The sequence below is a fragment of the Eumetopias jubatus genome, unplaced genomic scaffold (assembly GCF_037043125.1).
Source record: "Eumetopias jubatus isolate StellerSeaLion01/CBP00866 unplaced genomic scaffold, mEumJub1_p1.0 scaffold_4, whole genome shotgun sequence".
In the NCBI taxonomy this organism is placed as follows: domain Eukaryota; kingdom Metazoa; phylum Chordata; class Mammalia; order Carnivora; family Otariidae; genus Eumetopias; species Eumetopias jubatus.
Genome location: NW_028274810.1, coordinates 86,828,910 through 86,853,016, shown reverse-complemented (window position 1 = coordinate 86,853,016; position 24,107 = coordinate 86,828,910). Strand labels below are relative to the sequence as shown.

The window sequence follows — 24,107 nt, the reverse complement described above, 5'->3', positions numbered from 1 at the left end:
CAGGCTTCCCACTGAGCAGGGAGCCCGATGTGGGGCTCGATCCCAGGACCCTGGGATCATGACCTGAGCCGAAGGCAGATGCTTAACGACTGAGCCACCCAGGCGCTCCGAGGGGAGGTTTTTCTTAAACAGTTTTTTCTTACTGCAAATAATATTGTCACTCACATTGATTAAGTATTTACAGTGTGCCAGTTATCCCATATAATCCTCACAACAATTCTGAGGTAGGTGCTGTTACTATCTTCATATCTTCATAAAAAATAGCCAGTATTTCTTTTTTTTTTTAAAGATTTTATTTATTTATTTGACAGAGAGATAGACAGAAGAGCACAAGCAGAGGGAGAGGGAGAAGCAGGCTCTGCACTTGAGCAGGGAGCCTGATGCGGGACTCGATCCCAGGACCCTGGGATCATGACCTGAGCCGAAGGCAGACGCTTATCCATTTGAGCCACCCAGGCGCCCAAAAATAGCCAGTATTTCTTGAGCATTTACCACATGCCAGGTGTTTGCTAAGTGTTTTATAATGCATTGTCTCATTAATGTTCCCAGTAACACTATGGGGTAGAAATTATTACATATACCTACACGGCAGGTAAAAAACAAAAAACCAAAAACCTAGGAACTTAAAGGTAAATAATTTTACCCAAGATCATACAACCTAGTGTATAGTAGAGCCAGATTCAGACGGGTTTCTTTCAGTTCGAAGCAGGTTCCTAATGGCTATCTCTATATTATTATAAAAACAATAAATGTTCACAATAGAATACTTGGAAAGTACAGAGGAAGAGAAAAAATATATATATGTATCACCTGTTATCTTACCAGAGAGAAGACCACTGACACATTTTTGTTGCATATCCTTTTTTTTTTTTTTTAAGATTTTATTTGAGAAAGTACAAGCAGGGGGAGGGGCAGAGGGAGAGGGAGAAGCAGGCTCCCTGAATGCACATGGGGCTCAATCCCAGGACCCTGGGATCATGACCTGAGCTGAAGTCAGAGGCTTAACTGACTGAGCCACCCAGGCGCCCTGATGCATATCCTTTCTTTCTTTATTTATTTAATTTTTTTTAAAGATTTTATTTGTTTATTTGAGAGAGCGAGCACACAAGTGGGGCAGGGGGCAGAGGCAGAGGGAGAAGCAGGCTCCCCGCTGAGCAAGGAGCCCGATGCAGGACTCGATCCCAGGACCCTGGGATCAGGACCTGAGCAAAGGTAGATGCTTAACCAACTGAGCCACCCAGGCGTCCCCTTTCTTTGTTTAAAGATTATATTTATTTGTCAGAGAGAGCACAAGCAGGGGGAGTGGCAGACAGAGGGAGAAGCAGGCTCCCCGCCAAGCAGGGAGCCTGATGTGGGACTCGATCCCGGGACCCTGGGATCATGACCTGCGTGGAAGGCAGCCGCTTAACTGATTGAGCCAACCAAACAACCCCCAATTCATATCCTTCTTGTTATAACATTGTAGATAGGTAACACTTTTTGTTTTTGTTTTTGTTTTCTCCAAGTCTAAGATGGCCATAGATATGTCTTAAACCTGATTTTTTTAAACTACATATGATTAATGGTTTTCTATTTCATTAATCAATCTTCCATGTTTTGAATAACTCTGTAATAGGAAAGATTTTTATTTTTTTTTAATTTTATTTATTTATTTGACAGAGACACAGCGAGAAAGGGAACACAAGCAGAGGGAGAGGCAGAGGGAGAAGCAGGCTTCCCGCTGAGCAGGGAGCCTGATACGGGGCTCGATTCCAGGACCCTGGGACCATTACCCAAGCTGAAGGCAGACACTTAACAACTGAGCCACCCAGGCGCCCCGAATTTTTATTTATTTTATTTTTTTTTTTTAAGATTTTATTTATTTATTCAAGAGAGAGAGAATGAGAGATAGCACAAGAGGGAAGAGGGTCAGGGGGAGAAGCAGACTCCCTGCCGAGCAGGGAGCCCGATGTGGGACTCAATCCAGGGACTCCAGGATCATGACCTGAGCTGAAGGCAGTCGCTTAACCAACTGAGCCACCCAGGCACCCCGCCCCGAATTTTTAAAAGGACTTTATTAGAGGGGCACCTAAGTGGCACAGTTAAGCATCTAAGTCTTGGTTTTGGCTCAAGTCATGACCTCAGGGTCATGAGATCATGCCCTGCATCAGGCTCTACACTCAGCACGGAGTCTGAGATTCTCTCTTCCTCTGCCCCTCCTGTTCGTGCACTCTCTCTCTCTCTCTCTCTCTCTCTCTCTCTCTCTCTCTCGAAAATAAATCTTTTTTTTTTAAAGGACTTTATTAGAATTCCGAATATATACAAAGTAAACAGCATATTGAACCCCCCATATATCTGTCATCCTATTTCAATAACTCAACATTCTGCCATTCTTATTTTATCTATACCTCCTGTGCTTTCCACCTCCATTCTATTTTTTAAGTAAAATTTACAAGTATTAAAATTCATTAGTCTTTTTTTTTTAAGAATTTATTTATTTGACAGAGCTAGCAAGAGCAGGAACACACACAGGGGGAGTGGGAGAGGGAGAAGCAGGCTTCCCACGGAGCAGGGAGCCCGATGCGGGACTTGATCCCAGGACCCTGGGGTCATGACCGAGCCGAAGGCAGACGCTTAATGACAGAGCCGCCCAGGTGCCCTAAAATTCATTAATCTTGATTTTGCAGTTTTGACAAATGGATATACTCGTAACCCATATCCCCAATACCCATGTAACCATACCCCCATCACTACATAGAACCTTTCTATCACTCTAGAAAGTTCTCAGGTGTCCTTTATTTGTCAGTCTCCATGCACCCAGGCAACACTTTTTTTTTTTTTACAGCATTTTTGCCTATTCTAGAACTTCATATACATTTGACTCTTGAACAATGTGGGGGTTAGGGGCACCAACCCTGCACCCCCCATGCAGTCAGAAATTCACATATAACTTTTGACTCCCTGAAAACTTAGCTACTAATAGCCTACTGTTGACCATAAGCCTTACTAATAACAATTGACACATATTTTAAGTATTATAGACTGTATTCTTATAATAAAGTAAGCTAGAGAAGAGAAAATTTTATTAAAATCATAAGGAAGAGAAAATACATTTACAGTACTATACTGTATTTATTGAAAAGAATCCATGTATTAAGTGGACCCACATAGTTTAAACGTGTGTTGTTCGAGTCAAATGTAAATGGAATCATACAGTATGTACTTTTTTTTTTTAAGATTTTACTTATTTATTAGAGAAAGAACACGAGCCAGGGAGGAGCAGAGGGAGAGGGACATGCTGACTCCACACGCTGAACACAGCCCGACATGGGGCTCAGTCTCACGACCCTGAGATCACAACATGAGCTGAAATCAAGAGTCAGATACTCAACCAACTGAGCCACCCAGGCACCCCCAAGTATGTACTTTTTTATGTCTGGCTTCTTTTGCTCAGAATCTGAGATTCATCCGTATTGTTACCTGTATCAGTAGTTCCTTTTAAAAAATATAATAACTTCATTGGGATATAATTCACATACCATACAGTTCACCCATTTAAAGTGTACAATTCAGTGGTTTTTAATACTCTCACAGACATGTGCAACAATCACCAGTCAATTTTAGGACATCTTCATCACGTCAAAAATAAACATCAAACCACAATGAGATATCACTTCATACCCACTAGGATAGCTATAAATATTTTTTTAAAAAAAAAACAAGTATTGGTAAGGATGTGGAGAAATTGGAATCTTGTACATTGCTGCTGAAATTGTAAAATGGTGCAGTGGCTATGGAAAACAGTTTGGCAATTCCTCAAAAAGTTAAACATAGAATTACCATACGACTCAGCAGTTCCACTCCAAGGTATATACACAAAAGAATTGAAAACAGGTGGTCAAACAGATACTTGTATACGAATGTTCATAGCACTATTCACAACAGCCAACCTTTGAATGGATAAACACTATGTGATATAGCAGTGCAATGAAATGGTATTCAGCCATAGAAAGGAACGAAGTACTGATACGTGCTATATGGGTGGACCTCAAAATATTATGCTAAGTGAAAGAAGCCAGTCACAAAAGGCCACATATTGTAGGATTTTATTTATATGAAAAATCTAGAATAGGTAAATTCATAGATGTTAATTAGCAGAAAGTTAATTGGTGGTTGCCAGATACTGGGGGGAGGAAGGAAGAGGGACTGATTACTTAATAAGTATGAGGTTTTCTTTTGGTGCAATGGAAATGTTTTGGAGTTACCTAGAGGTTGTGGTTGTGTAACATTGTGAGTGTACTAAATACCACTGAATTGTACACTTTTTAAAATAGTTATGTGAGTTTCACTTCAGTTAAAAAAAAAGGGGGGAAACACATACCCTTTAGCTATCACTACTCTATACCCCATCTCTCCAGCCCCGAAGAACCACAAATCTTTCTATTCCTATAGATTTGCCTATCCTGGGCATTGCATGTAAGTGGAATCATAGGCATCCCTTGATTCTTGAAAGTTCACATTATGCCATTTCACTTTTACGAAAGACCTACATCAGCACCTTTTTTTGCTACCAAAGGAAATCCAAAGAGGATTTTTGCTTTTATGAAAAGGGTGAAAATCAGATATCATGGTCAGCATTTGTTTTGCAGTGAGCCCATTAGAGAAGCAGTGAGGGTGGCACCTCCCAGCCTCTCCCCTGGGAACTACACTCAGCGTCAAGCCACCATAGCCTTGAACTGTGTCTGTGAGCCTTTGTGCTTTATCTTCATTTATTTTGTTCATCCGTTAGCAAGATGGTATCAGAAAAGCCTAAGAGAGGTTATTTTTGGGGTCTGGGAAAGCTCAAAAAATTTTCCATATAAACTAATGGTAATTGCTTCTTCACTTTATGTCATTGCAGCTTAGGATAGGTTTCATAGGAACGCTTTACTTTTGGATAGCAGGAGAAACCTGTATACGACATGTGGCCTTCTCTCATTCAGCATAATGTCTTCCAAGATTCATCCATGTTGTGACACATATCAGCACATCACTGCTTATTACGGCCAGATAATATTCCATTGTATAGATATACCACATTTTGTTAGTCCATTCATCAGCTGATGGACATTTGGGTTTCCGCCTTTTAGCTATTGTGAATAATCCTGTATAACCCTTCTCATACACCCTGTTGAATGGAGTTCCTTTGTTTTTAACAAAGTCACCTTTTTCCTCCTGATCTTGCAATTCTAAGCCAGCAGAAGTGAGAACGTCATCCCACTCTCTGTGCCTCACCACCCTACAATGGAATTCCCAGTGTCAGCTTTGTTGCTCTGGTAGGAAAGGAAGTAAGGGAGAAATGTTGTAACCATGCCACTGAGCATAGATCAGGAGCTCTCAAGTCTTACTAGAGTTCAGATTTGGCTAATAACTTCTGTTGAGCATTTACTGTAATCCAGGTACTATTTTGTATCTTCATACATATTTTACCATTTATTCCATCTACTTCAACAGCCAGTTGAAGTAGATGAGCATCCCCATATTACACATGAGGAAATTGAAACTCAAAAAGTTTTAAGTAACTTGCCTAAGTAGGTACTAATTGGTACAGTGAGGGGGCTGGACTTCAGGCCCAAGTGCCTAAGTATTTTAAGTCTGCTTCCCTTTCTGCTACATTAACCGGAACCCAAATAAGGACTATGGCACACCCGAAATGGATGGTTCCTCGTGTTTATTTGGATTAAGTACCATTCAATCTTTGGTTCCAGGTGAGTAATCTTTGCCAGGTGTACTTTGTTCTACAAGGCTTGTTAACCTCAGGCTATTATATTACTGGTACCCTTTGCATTATGAAGTAGATTAATTCCTCCAAGTTGAGCTGTTAATTGAATTTTCTTATTAACTTCCTTTGTAATACAGAGATCTGCCTATGGAAAAGTTTCCCAGTAGCCTGAGTTAAAAGTTTGTAGAGTTTGTGGAAGGGATAGGGTTAAGTGGCGACATGATAGGCATTTTAGGCTCTAGGATTATAGAATACATTTTGGGAGGAGTATCCTATGCATGGCAGTTCGTATTTTCTTTATAACACTATGTTATATGTTTTCCCCTGTGCCTTAGGCATTTTTATATTTTTCATATTCCCAACTCCCAGAAACTGGCTTCCTTCTCCCTCCTTTTATTGAGTGTCAACTAGAGTAGGCCTGCAGTATCCTCAGTGACAGCAGCTGCCATTCCTAAACCTTTGTACTTTAGCTACAGAGATTTTTTACTGAGCTTTCATGTTCTGCAAATTAGCCCTCAGTGTCATTAGAGCTTTAAGGGCGAACATAAGGGTATACTCAGTTCACCGTGTTATCCTTAGAATGAAGAATACACATTAAAATTTGCTTGTGGGGGCGCCTGGGTGGCTCAGTCGTTAAGCGTCTGCCTTCGGCTCAGGTCATGATCCCAGGGTCCTGGGATCGAGCCCCACATCGGGTTCCCTGCTTGGCAGGAAGCCTGCTTCTCCCTCTCCCACTCCTCCTGCTTGTGTTCCTGCTCTCCTTATATCTCTGTAAAATAAATAAATAAAATCTTTTTAAAAAAAAAAGTTGCTTGTGGTCTGTTACAGTCCTGGTTTTTTGCTAGTGATTTCCATGTCTCCTTTCTTGCTCTCCTGCCATATGTTTAGTTTGTTTCCCCCACTGTCATTTTTGTGCTTTCTTCTAAGATGTATGATAAATGAGTATAAATAAGATTTAATTTATTCCTATTCCTTCTGAATTTACTGTCCTCGCTGTTAATTTTGGTCATTTGGTTAAATTAGCTTTTTTCAGTCCATCTACGGTGTTATGGTCACAATAGCCTTGGTGCCATTGATACTCAATTCATGACAACTATGTTGTTTGCTCTTGAAGAGAAGGGTCTGTGTTTGGCTTGTTCTTTGCTGTATTTTCAAAGTCGAGTGTGGTGCTGGCATAATAGGCATTGAAAATGTTATCTTATGGATTCTTGAACTCACTTATTTCAGTCTTTTGCATCTCAACAGAACTGAACATATAATTTGCATACTGCACCAGAGATAGAAATCCCCTTGATGTAGTCTTTTCTGGTGTTTAATCATAAATATATAACTTCCTTTCTTCAATTCCAAATGTCTCCATCATGTCATTCTATATCTGTGAGTTCTCTTTGTTCTATAGAATTGACTGTTCCAGAACACTCCTTAAAATAATGCTTTTCAAATTTGACTGTGATTGGGGCGCCTGGGTAGCTCAGTCGTTAAGTGTCTGCCTTTGGCTCAGGTCATGATCCCAGGGTCCTGGGATCGAGCCCCGCATCGGGCTCCCTGCTCGGCGGGAAGCCTGCTTCTCCCTCTCCCACTCCCCCTGCTTGTGTTCCCTCTCTCACTGTCTCTCTCTCTCTCTCTGTCAAATAAATAAAATCTTTTTTAAAAAAAATTTGACTGTGATTAAATCTCATATTCAAATAACTATTCCTTTATTGATTTATTTGTGTTTGAGAGACTTTGGAATCAAAGTATGAAACTAATTATGCCCCTTATAGATTTGGAGGTATTTCCCTCCTAATGTGAACCTGTTAAATAATCTCTACTTAGAAGGGTTTCCAGTTATGCTTGCCTGCCTACAAAAGTTTGTGGAAGGCACTGAATCCGTGTTGCCTGAAAGGGGGGTGAAGGTGGGCTGTGCTCTAGAATGAGCTATCTGCTGGTGTGCTACCATTTCTTCTCAGGATGGGAACAGAAATGTTCACCAAAATAACTGAGCAGCAGTTGTTTTAAATTTGACATTTTGATTTTTAAACCTCTGTCTCCAGTCTGATACTGTTTTAAATCCCACTTTCCATTTTACCATTTACCTGACTTTTAGTGAGGGTAGTTTTTTGTTTTTGGTTTTGGTCTGCTTTCTTTGCTTTTTCCTTCTTTTGTTCCTTTTAGTTTTTCTTTTTTTTTTTTTTAAAGATTTTATTTATTTGAGAGAGAGAGAGAATGAGAGATAGAGAGCACGAGAGGGAAGAGGGTCAGAGGGAGAAGCAGACTCCCCGCTGAGCAGGGAGCCCGATGTGGGACTCGATCCAGGGACTCCAGGATCATGACCTGAGCCGAAGGCAGTCGCTCAACCGACTGAGCCACCCAGGCGCCCCGTTCCTTTTAGTTTTTCTAAGCACACACCTATCTTAGCCAAAGTCCCTTGCCTTTGATTTTTGATTGTCTGCTTTCTTAGATGCTATGTCTTTCATCGCAGTCAGTATTCCTCTATGTCTAGCACAGTGCCTGGTACTTGGTACAAACCCAGTTAATGCTTTAAGAAAATTAATGAATGAGTAGTAACAATTTAGTTGACTCTTATGGTGGATTGTCATACTGATCATTACTCTAGGAAATTATGTACCCTAGTAATTTACACACATACAAAGTAGTTAAGAGTGTATATACAGCTCTGAGTTTGAGTCCCTGCCACATCCTCACTTATTACCTGTGTGACATTGTGAAAATTGTTTCATGTCCATGACTCTGTTTCCTCTTCTGTAAGATGATGATAGTAATAACATCCACCGTACAAACTTTTGAACCGGTCTTCCCCTGCACCCTTAACAGTGGTGGTTCTCTCTCCTCAGAAGTTCCCTCCCCAAGTTCTTTGTGAGTTCTTGTTATTCATATTTCAGCTTGAGTGTCATCTGAGAGGGTTCCTCTGTATCAGGATTTGTAGCTGTAAGCAACAGAAACCAACTCTGGCTGATTTTTGAAAGGTTATTAGGGAAACTCACAAAATATCAGGGAAAGCCACAAAGCCAGGCTTGAAGAATGGGCTAGAACAAAGGAAATTGGGTAGCAGCCAGGACTCTCAGCCAAAATCATTCACAGAACCAAACCATGAGGTCACTGCTGCCGCTTATACAGCTTACACTACTACCACCAGCTGACTGGGCTTTACTGGCCACTCTAGCCACACCTTGCTGCCAGCATGGACACTTTGTGGTCCTCTGATTCTTTGATTCCAGATCCCAATTAAGACGCTTAACGACTGAGCCACCCAGGCGCCTGAGTTTGATAAGTTCTTTATAGATTTTGGATGCTAGCCCTTTCTCTGATATGTCATTTGCAAATATCTTCTCCCATTCTGTCGGTTGTCTTTTGGTTTTGTTGTCTGTTTCTTTTGCTGTGCAAAACTTTTTATCTTGATGAAATCCCAATAGTTCATTTTTGCCTTTGTTTCCCTTGCCCTGTGGAGATGTGTCTAGCTGTGGCCAAGGTCACAGAGGTTGCTGGTTGTGTTCTCTAGGATTTTGATGGATCCTGTCTCACATTTAGGTCTTTCATCTGTTTCAAGTCTATTTTTGTGTGTGGTGTAAGGAAATGGTCCAGTTTCATTCTTCTGCATGTGGCTGTCCAGCTTTCCCAACACCATTTGTTGAAAAGACTGTCTTTTTTCCATTGGATATTCTTTCCTGCTTTGTCGAAGATTAGTTGATCATAGTATTTATATTCTTTTAAAAATAAAATTAAAGAAAAAACGTTGCACCTACATTATTTCATTTGACCTTTTTAGTAGTCTTCCAAGAAAAAGGGTGTTGGGGGTGAAGCATATGGGCCTTTTTCTGGTAAGGCATATATGGCCCCTTCAGTGTGTGTTCTAGTTGTTCCTGTGCCTATGAGACACAGGAATGAGAGCCTATGTGGAGAGATCGAGACTTGACTAAGGCCACATAGCTTACTTATTACCAGATGTACTCACTGACTTTGGTGTTCTTTCTGTTATGATAAATCTCACCCTATATTCTTGGTGATTGTGGGGGAAATTATTGTTGGTTTTTTTGGGGGGGGGTTGACCATTATATTACAAACCAGGGACATAAACATATTTGCAGGCCGGTGTTACTTCATGCCAATTTGTCTAAATTCACATTTTTAATTTGGTGGCCCAAGACCCCTGGGAAAGTTATCATGAAACCATAGTTGTTCCCAGTTGGCATCCCTAGGTGTTCTTCATGTTCACAGGTTTTGTGATCCTAAACAGTGCCAGTGACTTTCATATCTCCCTGGTAATGCTAAGATGCAATGCTGGATGTCTTCCACATTGTGGGGAAGGCTCTTGCCCTTTTAAGAACTTATGGTCCCAAAATAGATCATGGAGGCATAAGCCCCAAAGAACTTGGGCTGAATGGGAACATCTAATCAGGTGGCAAGATTCTTACTGTCCTACTGTGTGCCTAACGCTAAAGAAAAAAATTTGCAATAACATAGTGTATACAGTTTCTTTTGTGAGTAAATGCCAAAGGAAAAGGAGTCTGCTTACAGATCAGGTGGAGAGAATATGATTTCAGGAGGGTGTGCTAGGAATCTGTAGGAGGGCAGCTGATGGAAAACCGGGGCCAGGAGATCCAGAAGTGGTCTTGGGAATTCTGCTGGCTTGGGAGGGTTGGCAGAAAGGCTTGGTGGGCCCTGGAAGCCATCGTCACAGCACAAAGGTCCATAATGGGGAAGAAAGACTAAACTTCCTGTGCGGCTTCAGTGGTGGAATCAGGACCAAAAGTTGGAAATAACAGGAGGCAGAACTTTCTTTGAAAGCCTAGTGGTTTTTTTTTCCTCTGGCATTTCTTTTTTTTCTGATTGCAATATTAACGTGCTTTTGTAGAAAAGAATTGCAAGTATCACAAACAGAAGGAAAAAAATCAGTCACACTACTATTCAGAGATGGCTATTATTATATTTCCTTTTTTATTTATTTCATTTTTTTAAATATTTATTTGAGATAGAGAGTGAGAGAGAGAGCAAGAGTAGGGGGTAGGGGGCAAGGGAGAGGGAGAAGCAGGTTCCCTGCTGAGCAAGGAGCCTGATGCGGGGCTTGATCCCAGGAACCAGGGATCATGACCTGAGCTGAAGGCAGATGCTCAACCAACTGAGCCACCCAGGCACCCCCCTTTTTTTATTTATTTTTTAAAGATTTTGTTTTTATTTATTTATATTATTTGTGAGAGAGTGAGAGAATTCGAGAGAACACAAGCAGTGGAGAGGGAGAAGCAGGCTCCCCACCGAGCAGGGAGCCCGATGCGAGACTAGATCCTGGGATCATGACCTGAGCCAAAAGCAGACACTTAACCGACTGAGCCACCCAGGCACCCCATTTATATTTCCTTTTTTAAACATAGCTTTGATAATAGTATTTATTGAAAAAGCATCATGTTATCATATAAACAAGCATTTTTCCTTTATAAGTAGCATTTTTTTTATTTTTAAATTTTTATTTATTTGACAGGGACAGACAGTGAGAGGGAACACAAGCAGGGGGAGCGGGAGAGGAAGAAGCAGGCCTCTCGCTGAGCAGGGAGCCCTATGTTGGGCTCGATCCCAGGACCCCAGGATCATGATCTGAGCTAAAGGCAGAGGCTTAATGACTGAGCCACCCAGGAGCCCCTATAAGTAACATTTCTAATGCTGCTTAGTATCAAATGGCTTTACATTGTTTAGCCATTCGTCTGTCATTGGAAATTTTGGTCCTTTTAATTTTTTTGTTTTTACAAAATCAGTGATGGGGGTACCTGGTTAGTAGAACATGCAACTCTTGATCTCGGGGTCCTGAGCTTGAGCCCCAGGTTGGGTGTGGAGCCTACTTAAGATAAAAAAATAAAATAAAAACAAAATCTGTGATGAATATGCTTGGGTATAGAACTTGTGTGTTTCTTGTATTTTGCATTTTCTTATGGTAAGTTATCATAAATGAAATTAGTAGGTTTTTCTAACCATCAAAGTTTATAACAAAGGAGTTGCTTCAAGAGGTGAGACTGAAAGCCTGCCTACCAGGATAATGAAGAGGGATTTCTTTATCAGATTGGATTTTAGACATGATCACCTTTACCTTTCCTGTCCACCCTTTGATTTTGTGAATCTATTAGAGGGTTGAGTGCTTTCTGTGATACTGATTTGGTTTTGGGGAGAGCCAAGATGAGGGTCAAGGATTCAAAGTATAATTAATGCATAATTGCCACAGATGCATACTGAACAAGTGAAACTTGACATCTTTCTTGCTACATGCCTTGTTCTTATTTTCAGGATATGTTCCCATCTTCCTTCATACTCCTATTCAACCCTCCATTTTCTGGTGAAGCATACATGACTCCTTCAGTGTTTGTTCCAATACTTTCTGTGGCTCTGAGTCATTGTCTCCCTCATCCTACCCTTTTCATCTTCCAAAGGTTCTTCAACACTATGCAGCAGGGCCAGCCCACCGTGTCATAAATCATAGGCAATAGCCAGTTCACTAGGTAGACTGGTGGACTGTTTTAGAGGTAGAACCAGGGCTCTGAATCCACTTTATTCTATCCCTCAAGGTTTGATGGTTTTTTCCCCCCAGGTAATTAAATGTGTGTCTTGTGGACCTGGGCTTGGCTGGAATGCTCAAGGGTCCTGAAGATCCTTCTATAGCTTCCTGCTGTTGAATCCATTAAGAGAAGATGGCAAAAGTCAACATAACTAGAGACCTCATCCGTAGGCAGATCAAGGTAAGCACCTTAGACCTTTGAACAAGAGCATGAGGTCCTTTCTTCCTAACAGATTCATTTTACATCTGAAGAAACTGAGGTCTGAAGTCAGTGATTTGCCTGAAGTCACACAGCTACTTAGTGGCAGACCCAGGTCTAGAATCAAGGTCTCTTAACTCCCATCTTCTTTTGCCCAAGAACATAGAATTCATGGAGACTCCTCTGTCCCAGTGCTTTGTACCTGGGCTGCTGAAATTAATGAAAGCTGATGAGGAAAGGGAGTCATCAGTGTGCTGTGCATGTGCGTACACAATTGTGTGTGCGTACACAACTGTGTGTGCATATTTAGGTTTATGAGGGGTGCTGTGGCAGGAGAAAATGTGGCGTCTTCATGTTGCTCCAGCTGCTAAGTTGTACATGTAACAGAACCTGGAAGAGTCTTAGTCCCAGTTCAGCTTAGACTCTTTCTTCTTTTCTTTAAGGGTCTCTTGCACCTGACCTGTACAGTTTGTACATTCTGTGCAATGAATGAATGACCAGGCAGTCAAGTTCATTTAGCAAGGTAGCCCAGGGTTTGTCAGGGAAACCTGCAGTAAAGGAGCACAGGGATTTAATGGAAGAGATTCCACCAAGACATGATGTGCTTCTATAGTAAGAACCCCAAACTGGGGTCGGGAGCTTAATCTCACCACTGCCCTAATTACTTATAAGACTTGAGTCATTTTACTTCCCTGTGTTTTCTGTTGTTAAATGATAATAATGTCTGCCTCTAGGTGGATCATAATGAAATCTGAAAGAACACAAGGAAGTTTTTTGAAAAGGTTAAGTGCTAAAAACATTTTTTTAATTAAAAATCTTAAAAAATAAGTGGCATGCAGCATAAGCTGTGATCCTCATCAAAAAGGATTGAATGTATGCCTCTACATGAGCCGTGTACTTAGTGCATATCAATCTATGTTTCATATATTTTTTCCCTGCATCCCTGAATCCTTTGGGGGCTTTGTCCATTTGTGGGGTTTTTTGTAATTTCATTAGACTGGATGGCCCTCAAGGGCAAGGACCATTTCCTAGAGGCACAGAATCAGAGTTGGAGGGACCATGCAAGTTATTTTTTTTCCCTATGAATATCCCCCACAATATGTGTCCTAAAGATGATGCCTACCCTCTCCAACCTAACAATGGAAACTCCCTATTTTGTTGTTTTCAATTTTTTTTCATTTTCTCTTTCCTTTCTCTTTCTCTTTCTTTTTCTTTCTGTCTGTCCTTCCTTCCTTCCTTCTTTCCTTCTCTTTTCTTTTCTCCTTCTCCTCCTCCTCCTCCTCCTTCTATGGCAACTCAACAAGCACAACTTTGTGCTTTATTTTATACTCTTTTATTATTCTCTAATCCTTGCCCAAGTATAGTGCAGACCTTTTGTAGATCCTTTGGTGCCCAGCACAGTGCTGGGTACATAATAGGCACATAGTAAATCATATTGGATTAAATTAATGAAACTGTGAGTTTGTATCTGTCCCCCAGGAGCGGGGTGCCCTGAGCTTTGAGCGGCGCTACCATGTCACTGACCCCTTTATCAGGCGGCTGGGCCTGGAAGCAGAGCTACAGGTAAGAAATTCAGTTTGCACACCAGATGCAGATGACCAGTTCTCCATTCTCTGTCTATAGAGAACCCTCTGCATTATTCAAGGTGTAAACAAGTTTTTCTCTGCAGGTCATACCTGATGGTTACCTCTCCTTTCCAGCAGTTTTATTAGGCTGGTAAATATAGGCAGGTGAATCAAGGTTAGTGATTGGCATGGTCATGCAGAAATTATTTCTTGGTTATATTATTTGCTTTGTGTTTGGAAAAAGATTGTTGAAATGCATACCACTGTTTTTACTATTGGCTTGGACAATAATTATTCTTACCTTTGCAAAGAAAGTTAGAGTTTACATAGTGTTTTTACACACACACACACACACACACACACACACACACACATACATACATGCTCGCTCTCTCTCTCTCTCTCTCTCTCTCTCTCTCTCTCTCTCCTTTTAGCTTCAAGTAATGTTGTGGGGAGGTATATAGGGAATGGGCATTTAAAAAAAAAAGATTTAGAAAAGTCAAGCACTTTGTCCAGTGTTGTCCTGACCAGTCCATGGAAAGCCAGGCCTTCAGTCCAGAAGTTCAACTTTTTCATCATGTCCAACACAGAGACACTCTATAATGTTAGTTCCAGTCCCTTTCCTTCCTCCAGATCATGTTTTGAATCCAACTTTTAGCTGTCCTATCCAACTTAGTGTTATCTGCAGGTTGAGTTAGAATTCTCTTTGCTGGGGCTCCTGGGTGGCTCAGTCAGTTAAACATCTGCCTTCAGCTCAGGTCATGATCCCAGGGTCCTGGGATCGAGCCCCACATCAGAGCTCCCCGCTTGGCGGGGAGTCTGCTTCTCTGTCTCCCTCTGCCTGCCACTCCCCCTGTTTGTACTCCCTCTCTCTCTCTGTCAAATAAATGAATAAAATTCTAAAAAAAAAAAAAAAAAAAAATTCTCTTTGCTTCCCTCAAATTAGTGTTTATAAGTGATCATGTTGATCTTAGAAAAAGACTAGGAAGAAATTTATTGAATGTTCAGTGTTATCTCAAGGTAGTGAGATTACAGATGATTGTTACTGCTCTCTTTTAATTACAATTTTTATCCATTTAAAGATATAACTATTAATACTGATGATCTTGAAAAGATAATTAAGTTACTTCTTAGTCCCATCTCCCTAATAGCATTGCTATTAGCATTTTGTGTGTAGAGACTAGGGCCCAAGACCTAGCTGCGGAGACACTCCAGCTTTTAGAAGTTGATTACAAGCTAAGGAGATTAAAAAGTTACCCAAGAAAGAATGGTCAGTGAAGTAGAAAGGAAACAAAACCAGGAGAGTATAAAGGCCACGTAAGGAGAATATTTTAAGAAAGAAGGGGAGTGGTGGGCGCCTGGGTAACTCAGTTGGTTAAGCGACTGCCTTCGGCTCAGGTCATGATCCTGGAGTCCCGGGATCGAGCCCCGCATCAGGCTCCCTGCTCGGTGGGGAGTCTGCTTCTCCCTCTGACCCTCCCCCCTCTCATGTTCTCTATCTCATTCTCTCTCTCAAATAAATAAATAAAATCTTAAAAAAAAAAAAAGGGAAGGTGTGGTCACTTCTACTCAGTGCTTTTGAAATGTTGAGTAAGATGAGGACAGAAAGACGGTGGTCTTTACTGGAGTGGTGGGAATAGAGGCTAGGTTGGAGTGGTTGTGAGAGTGAATTGGAGGTAAAGAAGTGACAACCATATTGTAGACAACTTTTTTTCCTCTCTTTTTTAAAGAGGGTGATGGAAATTTATTTATTTATTTATATATTACAAACTTTTCCCCCAGATGAGAGGAGATAGGATGTAATCAGTAAAAGGTAAACTATGAAAGATACCTTCTCTTGCCCCTCTCTGTCTGCTATTCACCTTTCTTCAACTCTCTTGTTCTCCTGTCTTTGCGTTGGCTTTAACCAATGGGGGGTCATTTCAGAAAATTGGAGGAAGAATGGGTTCTTTTTTATTCCCTCACTTCTTTCCTTCAAAGTCATTTTGTTTTGTTTTTGTTTTCAGCTTTACTGAGTTGTGTAGGCAACTCTTGAAAAAACTTTATTTACAAAAGGAAATGGAGAACTGGAGAAGTGGCTGGGTCTATGGGATCAAAGGAGAGATTTATAAGAATGGGAAGAAATACTAGCATGTGACTGTATGTTGATGGCAGGGGAAGGTTTGCTGATACAGGAGGACAGAATAATTGAAGGAGCAGAGTCCTGGGGAAGGCTGGAGGGGATGAATTTCAGAGCTCAAGCAGTTCAGGCCTTTGATAAAAGCCAAGACATTTCTTTCATTGTTCCAGGGTCCAGTGGGTCTGGGATCAGGAGGGAGGCATAGACTGGAATAAAAACTGAAGCGTCATTGACAGAGAGATAGTCTATAGTAGCAGTTTTCAAAGTGTTGTCTGCAGACCCCTGGGAATCCCCACGACTTTTTCAAGGGAATCCATGAGGTCAAAACTACTTTCATAGTAGTATCAAGACATTGTTTGCAAAACAAAAATTAATTCATTTAAAATTTGCAAAAAAAAAAAGGGGTGCCTGGGAGGCTCAGTCGGTTAAGCGTCTGCCTTTGGCTCAGGTCATGATCTCAGGGTCCTGGGATCGAATCCTGCATTGGGCTCCTCCTCAGCGGGGAGTCTGCTTCTCCCTCTGCCCCTCCCCTGCTTGTGTTCTCTCTCTCTCTCAAATAAATAAATAGAATCTTAAAAAATAAATAAAATTTGCAAAAAAAAAAAAAGTGAGTAAAACTACTGTCACCTTAGCATGGATTAAGGCAAATAGCCTTATTATTAACACCATGCATTTGCAGTAACCAGAAAAAAGCAGGTTTTTACTTAACATGTCCTTGATGTGAAGCAATAAAAATTACTAGTTTTATTAAATTTCAACCCTTATGTACATATCTCTTTAGTATTCTGTATTATGGGATGGGAAGTACACATAAAGTCCTGCTGCTGCAAACTGCACTATGATGTTGTCTTGAGGAAAAAGCACTCGTGCAGTTGTTTGAGTTGCAAGCCCCACTAGCCACTTCTTTCGTCTGAAAGAAATACCATCTGAAAGAACCAGACAAAAACAGTGGTTATTCAACTATGAGTATTTGGCAGACATTTTCTTTAAAATGAATGAACTGAGCTGTCACTTCAAGAAAGACAACTGACAGTATTTGTTGCCAAGGATAAAACTTGAACTTCTAGGCAAAAAAAAAAAAAGAGAGAGAGAGAGATAGGAAAACTTGTATCTGCCACAATGAGCTTGATAACTTCTCAATATTTAAAAGGTGGGCGCCTGGGTGGCTCAGTTGGTTAAGCGACTGCCTTCGGCTCAGGTCATGATCCTGGAGTCCCGGGATCGAGTCCCACATCGGGCTCCCTGCTCAGCAGGGAGTCTGCTTCTCCCTCTGACCCTCTTCCCTCTCATGCTTTCTATCTCTCATTCTCTCTCCCTCTCAAATAAATAAATAAAATCTTTAAAAAATAAATAAATAAATAAAATCTTTAAAAAAAATATTTAAAAGGTTTTCTTGACGAGATCTGTGGTGATAAAAACAAATGTCAACAGTACTGTATAATGAATGTTAACATTGAAGATCTTTAAATTCAGTGAGTCACTGTTTTCAAAATGACCAATGTATGATGTAACAGACTCATACGTGTGTAAAAGACCTATGCATAACACAAACTAGACCAATGCGTTTTAACATAGCAAGGTACCAATAGCTCCTTTATGTGGTTTCAGATTCTACATTGTAGCTTAAGAAACAATTACTTGTGGAGTTTTGGTACAGTATCAAAGAAGGAGATCTATATTATCTGAAAAGGCTATTAAAATACTCCTCCCTATTGCAACTAATTATCTTTGTGAGGCTGTATTTTCATTATATACTTCAACCAAAATAACATTGCAACAGACAATACAAAAGTAGGTATGAGAACCCACTTACCTTCCATTAAGCTAGATATTATGTAAAGCAATACCACTCTTTTTAAATTCTTTTCTTAGAAAATATATTTACTTTTCATTTAAAACATGTTAACTTATTATTTTTGTTATTTTTAAATGAAAATAATATGAAATATTTCCATTTTAATTTCTAATATGGTATAAATATCAATAAATACAACCCCTATAAACAAAAGTTCTTTGGGATCCTCAGTAATCTTTTTTTAAGTTTTTTTTTTTTTTGAGAGAGAGACAGATAGCGAGAGAGAGAATGAGCGGGGAGGAGAGGGAGAAGCAGGCTTCCCTACTGAGCAGGGAGCCCAATGCAGGGCTTGATCCCAGGACCCTGAGATCATGATCTGAGTCCAAGGCAGACACTTAACCGACTGAGCCACCCAGGCAGGCGCCCCTGGCATCTTCAGTAATTTTTAATAGTGAAAGGGGTCTTGAGACTAAGAAGTTTGAGAACCACTGGTCTATAGGAGCCATGAAACAGGATGACTGGATAATGTCACTTGGGGACAAAGTAGGAAGTGAGAGAAGAGAAGCAAGCTCAGGACCAGGAACCAAGGTTGTTCAACATTTAGAGATTGCCTGTTACTGCCCTTCCTCTATCCACAGGAACCAGAAAGAACAGGCACAGAGGTGGGAGAACATGGTATCAGGGAAGCCAAGGAGGAGGGAAAGTTCAATGGTACTGAGTTTTAGAGTCTTAACTCCCAAAAAGCTATCTTATTTCCCTCTTTTCTACTTTGAGGTTGGAGGGGATATCTTTTTGTGACTGTCCCCCCCAACAAATAGTAATTAAGATACCATTAGGAGTCATATGACCTTGGTTAGGTGAGTCTAAGTTCACCCATTTCTTCATCAGTAAAATAATATCCATATGTTGTTTGTTGGGTTTGTGAGGAGGGATAAACAAGTTAATTTATGTAAAATTATGTAAAAATACTTAGCACAGTGCCTAGCATATTGTAAAAGTCATGTTATATAGCACTCAAATATTAGCTGGTATTATTGTTGTTATTTGTAGAAAGCTCTTAAAGTTTCCTAAGATGCTGATTTGATGACATCTAACTTTTTACACTTTACTGTCATTTCCTTTTCTTGTTTTATTTCCTACCCATTGTGTCACATACGAATTTTGTATTAGTTAACAGCAGTTCATTTCTAGCATTAGGAAGCGGTGATTATTTGGAGCTGGAGGTGGGATAAAAGAGGTAAAATCAACAGTAAAAGCTCCTACCTTTTTGTGGTTATTGATTATAATATTCTTTATTATCTGGGGAAGATTTTTTTACGGGATTTCCTAATTTACTACTGTGTATGCTTTTGAAAAATGCAAAAGGATAACTTAAAGAGAACTGCTAGGACACAGTGCTGAACATTTACTAGATGTTCACTAGAAACCTGTTGGTTTGATTGGCTTTTTTGGTTTTCTGTATTAGAGTTCGCTTTTTTAATCTTATCCCCATACCACTTCTCTACCTTCCAGCTTAATAATCCTGCCCTATTTTTACTTTTTGACTTTCTAGTTTGCATTTTGAGTTTAGCCAGTCTGGTATTTTGTTACCTTTCCTGTTTATGTAGAATTTATACCCGCAGAGATGCCTATGTAAAAAGCATCCAAGTTAACTTTGATAACTTTATTTCTTGGATATTCTTTCCATTGCATTCATCCTGCCAGTTCTGTAAGCTTCTGAAAAATCTACTTTGCACAGTTGATTTTCTTTATTTTTCATATTTCTTTCCTGAATGTTTTCTAAGAATAGTTTCCATCCACCTTTACCTGAATTAATTTTGTTCCTAATGCTTTCTTCCTAAGGAAGATCTGAATCAAGAAGTACATCAATCTTGTTGTATTCGTCTCTCTTTTATATTAGGAAATTGTCCTTAATACTCTTAAATCTTGGCACTTAAAAATGTTTAAACTAAATCATGATCTAAAACTGCTCATTGTACTGTAATCAAAAATCAAAGTACTTAGCACTAGCATCTCTTCTTTGACCTAGAGGTTTGGATGGATGACATGAATAATGCTTCTTAAGCATTTTCTTCTTTAACCTAGCATCTGACTATTAGGTCCTTTCCTTTTTTATTTACTTTTTTTTTTTTAAGGATTTTATTTATTTATTTGAGAAAGAATGAGAGACAGAGAGCACGAGAGGGAAGAGGGTCAGAGGGAGAAGCAGCAGGGAGATGCGGGACTTGATCCCGGGACTCCAGGATCATGACCTAAGGCGAAGGCAGTCGCTTAACCAACTGAGCCACCCAGGCGCCCTATTAACTTATTTTTGATTAAACATTCATATAGTTCTAATTTGTTTTTTAAGATTTTATTTCTTTTTTGACAGAGAGACAGAGAGGGAACACAAGCAGGGGGAGAGGGAGAAGCAGGCTTCCTGCGGAGCAGGGGGCCCAATGCAGGGCTCGATCCCAGGACCCTGGGATCATTACCTGAGCTGAAGGCAAACACTTAATGACTGAGCCACCCAGGCATCCCATATAGTTCTAATTTAAAAATTTTTTAAAAGATCATCTCCTTCCCATTCTTTCCCAATCACCTAATTTACTTCCCTGGAATCAACTAGTCAGTTTTAGTATCATTCCAGAGAAATTTTATGCATAAAATTCTCACCCTTTTCCACAGTGTTAGCTTAACATATTTACTGCTTTGTACCTTAAGTCTTTGAATTTAAAAATATTTTATGATTTTAGTATATCAGCACATAAAGGTATTTCTAATTTCTAATTCTTTCATGGCTTCAGAGTAATTTTTTTAAGATTTTATTTATTTATTTATTTACTTACTTACTTACTTACTTACTTAAAATACTTTATTTGACAGAGAGAGACACAGCCAGAGAAGGAACACAGCAGGGGGAGTGGAAGAGGGAGAAGCAGGCTTCCTTGTGAGCAGGGAGCCCGATGCGGGGCTTGATCCCAGAACCCTGAGATCATGACCTGAGCCGAAGGCAGACACTTAATGACTGAGCCACCCAGGCGCCCCAAAAGATTTTATTTATTTGACAGAGAGAGATGGCGAGAGCAGGAACACAAGCAGGGGGAGTGGGAGAGGGAGAAGCAGGCTCCCCACCGAGCAGAGAGCCCGATGTGGGGCTCGGTCCCTGGACCCTGGGATCATGACCTGAGCTGAAGGCAGATGCTCAGTGACTGAGCCACGCAGGCGCCCCTCAGAGTAATTTATTTAAACTGTCCCTGTTGGGGTGCCTGGGTGGCTCAGTTGGTTAAGCGACTGCCTTCGGCTCAGGTCATGATCCTGGAGTCCTGGTTCTCCCTCTGACCCTCCCCCCTCTCGTGCTATCTGTCTTTCATTCTCTCCCTCTCAAATAAATAAATAAAATCTTCAAAAAAAAAAGAAAAGAAAAAAAATAAAGTGTCCCTGTTGGCGGACGTGTAGATTACTTACAGTCTTTTGTACATACATTATTCCTTGCAATATCATTGGCACATTTTGGTGTCTGTCTATAGGATAAAAACCTGTGAGTGGAATTAGTAGGTCAGAGGGTACACACATCTGTGATTTTTAGATAATTATTATCAAAATTACCTTTCATGGGTACCTGGGTAGCTCAGGTGGTTAAGTGCCAGCCTTGGGCTCAGGTCACGGTCCCAGGGTCCTAGGATCAAGCCCTGCAGTGGACTCCCTGCAGGGAGCCTGCTTCTCCCTCTCCCTCTACTATTCCCCCTCCTTGTGCTCTCTCACTCTCTTTATCAAATAAATAAAATCTTAAAAAACAAAAACCAAAATTATCTTTCATGGAGTTTGTACTAAATTATACTTCTTTTACACTCCTTCATTCTTTGAGCAGTGCTCAACAAATGTTTGTTCTCTACCCAACCCCAATCTCTACTCCTTCATGTGTCCCCCATTATTCTGAGAAATTTCACAAATGAGTGAAACTTGCTGGGCTAGAGAGATCACGGCTTAGTTTCCTAAAAAGAAATGTAGTCTACATTGATGCCTGAGAGATGGATGGGAGGATCTAGATTTGGGGATTGATAGGGAGAGAAAAAGTGCTAGGTTGGCGGAATAGCATATGAGTAATGCAGGAGAGAATAGAGGGTACTCAGTTCAGAACAGGTGGTCACAAAATACAAGCGGGAGAAGGATGACAGGTGAGGTTGGTGAGATGAGTGTGGGTGAAATGGTCCTAATAAAAGACATAGTAAACTGTGTTGAAAACTATGGACTTTATCCTAGGGTCAGTGGAGAGCTATTGAATGGTTTTTACAATAGGAGCAATATGATCAGAATTAAGCCATAAAAAAACTTACCTTGGCTTCAAAATGAAGATTGCATAGGTTTAAATACAGCCAGACTAGGGTGCCTGGGTGGCTCAGTCAGTTAAGCATCTGACGTGGTTTCTGCTCAGGTCCTGATCTCACAGGCTGTGGGATCGAGCCTCATGTCAGGCTCCATCACAGTGTGGGCTTGGGATTCTCTTTTTCCTCTCCCTCTGTCCCTTCCTCTGCTCATGCACGCACTCTATTTCTCTCTCTAAAATAAATAAATCTTTAAAAATTAATAATAAATACATAAAGCCAGACCAGTTAAGGAGCTGTGGCAGTGATTCAGGAAGAGGCGATGGGCTACCTGACCCTAGACAATGGTAATTTGGATAGAGAGAAATCAGTGAGTTTGAAAGACATTTAAGAGATAGAATAAACAGAATTCTTGGTGACTTGATGTGAAAAGTTAGGAAAAGAGAAGTCAAGGGTGAAGGTCAAGTTTCTGACTTGACTGGCAGAGTAAATGATAGTATCATTCACTAAGGGAAGCACTGGAAAAGGAATAGGTTTGAGGGGAAAGATAACAAGCTCAATATGGATGTTCTGGAGTTGTATGTTACGCATTATCTAGTGCTTTCTGGGTAGGTAGTTGGAATAATTGGGTCTGAGCTTAAGATAAAGGTACACACTGGAGATGTTGATTTGGAAGCCGGGAACAGCATAGAGATTGGAACAGTGAAAGAGTTGTAATTGCCTTTGGGGAATGTGCAGAGTGGAAGGAAGCCTAGGATAGAGACATAAAGAAGACCAACATAAGCGCCACATGAACAAAGAATATGCAAAGGGTACCAAGAAAGAGTAGAGGAGTAGGAAGGAAAACAGAGAGAGATGATGATGTCACAGAACCCAGAAGAATAAAGTTTCATTGAGGAGGAAGTAGTCAGCACTATCAAATACTGCCAGGGGCCAAGTAAGATATGGATTAAGATGTCCATTGATTTAGGGCAAGGAAGCTACAATAGTTACCTTGGCAAGAGCCATTTTTATGGTGTGTGGTATAGATGATAGAAGTGGGTTGAGGAATTACTGGGAAGTAAGGAAGTGAAAATATTGAGTATAGGCTACCCTTTCAGTCTGGCTATGAAGGGGAAGAGAAATGGAAGGCCATAGCTAGATGTGGATTTGGCATCGAGGAAGTACTTTTCTAGGTTAGAGGAACCTGTGCTTGTTTAATTCCAAGGGGAAGGAATCAGTGGAGAAAAGGGAAAGTTAAAGATATAGGAGAGCTAGAATATCATTTAGGGTTGGGGTTTTGTCAGATGAATGTTGCAAGAGAATGATTTTAGTAATGAATCATGTATTCTTAGGGGAATAGGAAGGGAAATACAGACATGAGGCAGCATGTAAAGAGAATAGAGAGGTTGACTGGACTTTAAGGATTTTTTAGGATGAAGAATCAGTGGGGCATGACTTGAGATTATATATATGTATATATACACACACTCTCTTCACTTACCAATATATCTTGGAAATCACTTGTATCAGTTCATAGAGTTCTTTTTCATAGCTGCATATAGTACTGTATTATGTAGATGAGCCAAGATTTATTCAGTAAATGTCCCATGTATGGACTCTTAATGTTGTTTCTAATAGTTATAACAATACCATAATGAGTAACCTTACGCATATGTATTTTAGTATTGCTGGAGATGTATCTTTAAGGTAAAAACTTAGAAGTAGGAGTGCTGGCCAAAGGGCAAATGCATTTATGATTTTGTTAGACATTGCCAAATTTTTCTCCATGGGAGTTGTACCATTTTGCCTTGCCAGTAGTAATGCATGAGAATGCCTGCTTCTCCACAACTCAGCAACAGACTCTGTGG

General features: G+C 40.4%; 1 protein-coding gene across 4 annotated transcripts in view; it reads left to right on the top strand.

Moving 5' to 3' along the window:
* The window catches only part of WDTC1 (WD and tetratricopeptide repeats 1), a 64,756-nt gene that overhangs the window by 8,091 nt on the left and 32,558 nt on the right, over positions 1 to 24,107 (top strand). For 3 of the 4 annotated variants that reach the window (XM_028113733.2, XM_028113732.2, XM_028113734.2), the window contains exons 2-3: positions 12,309 to 12,456; positions 13,954 to 14,037. In XM_028113733.2, coding sequence (XP_027969534.1) covers positions 12,409 to 12,456; positions 13,954 to 14,037 — 132 coding nt within the window. In that variant the 5' untranslated portion in view covers positions 12,309 to 12,408. Of the gene's footprint in view, positions 1 to 3,250; positions 3,398 to 12,308; positions 12,457 to 13,953; positions 14,038 to 24,107 lie in introns of those variants that run through there. The other variant, XM_088022544.1, reaches the window with a different exon arrangement.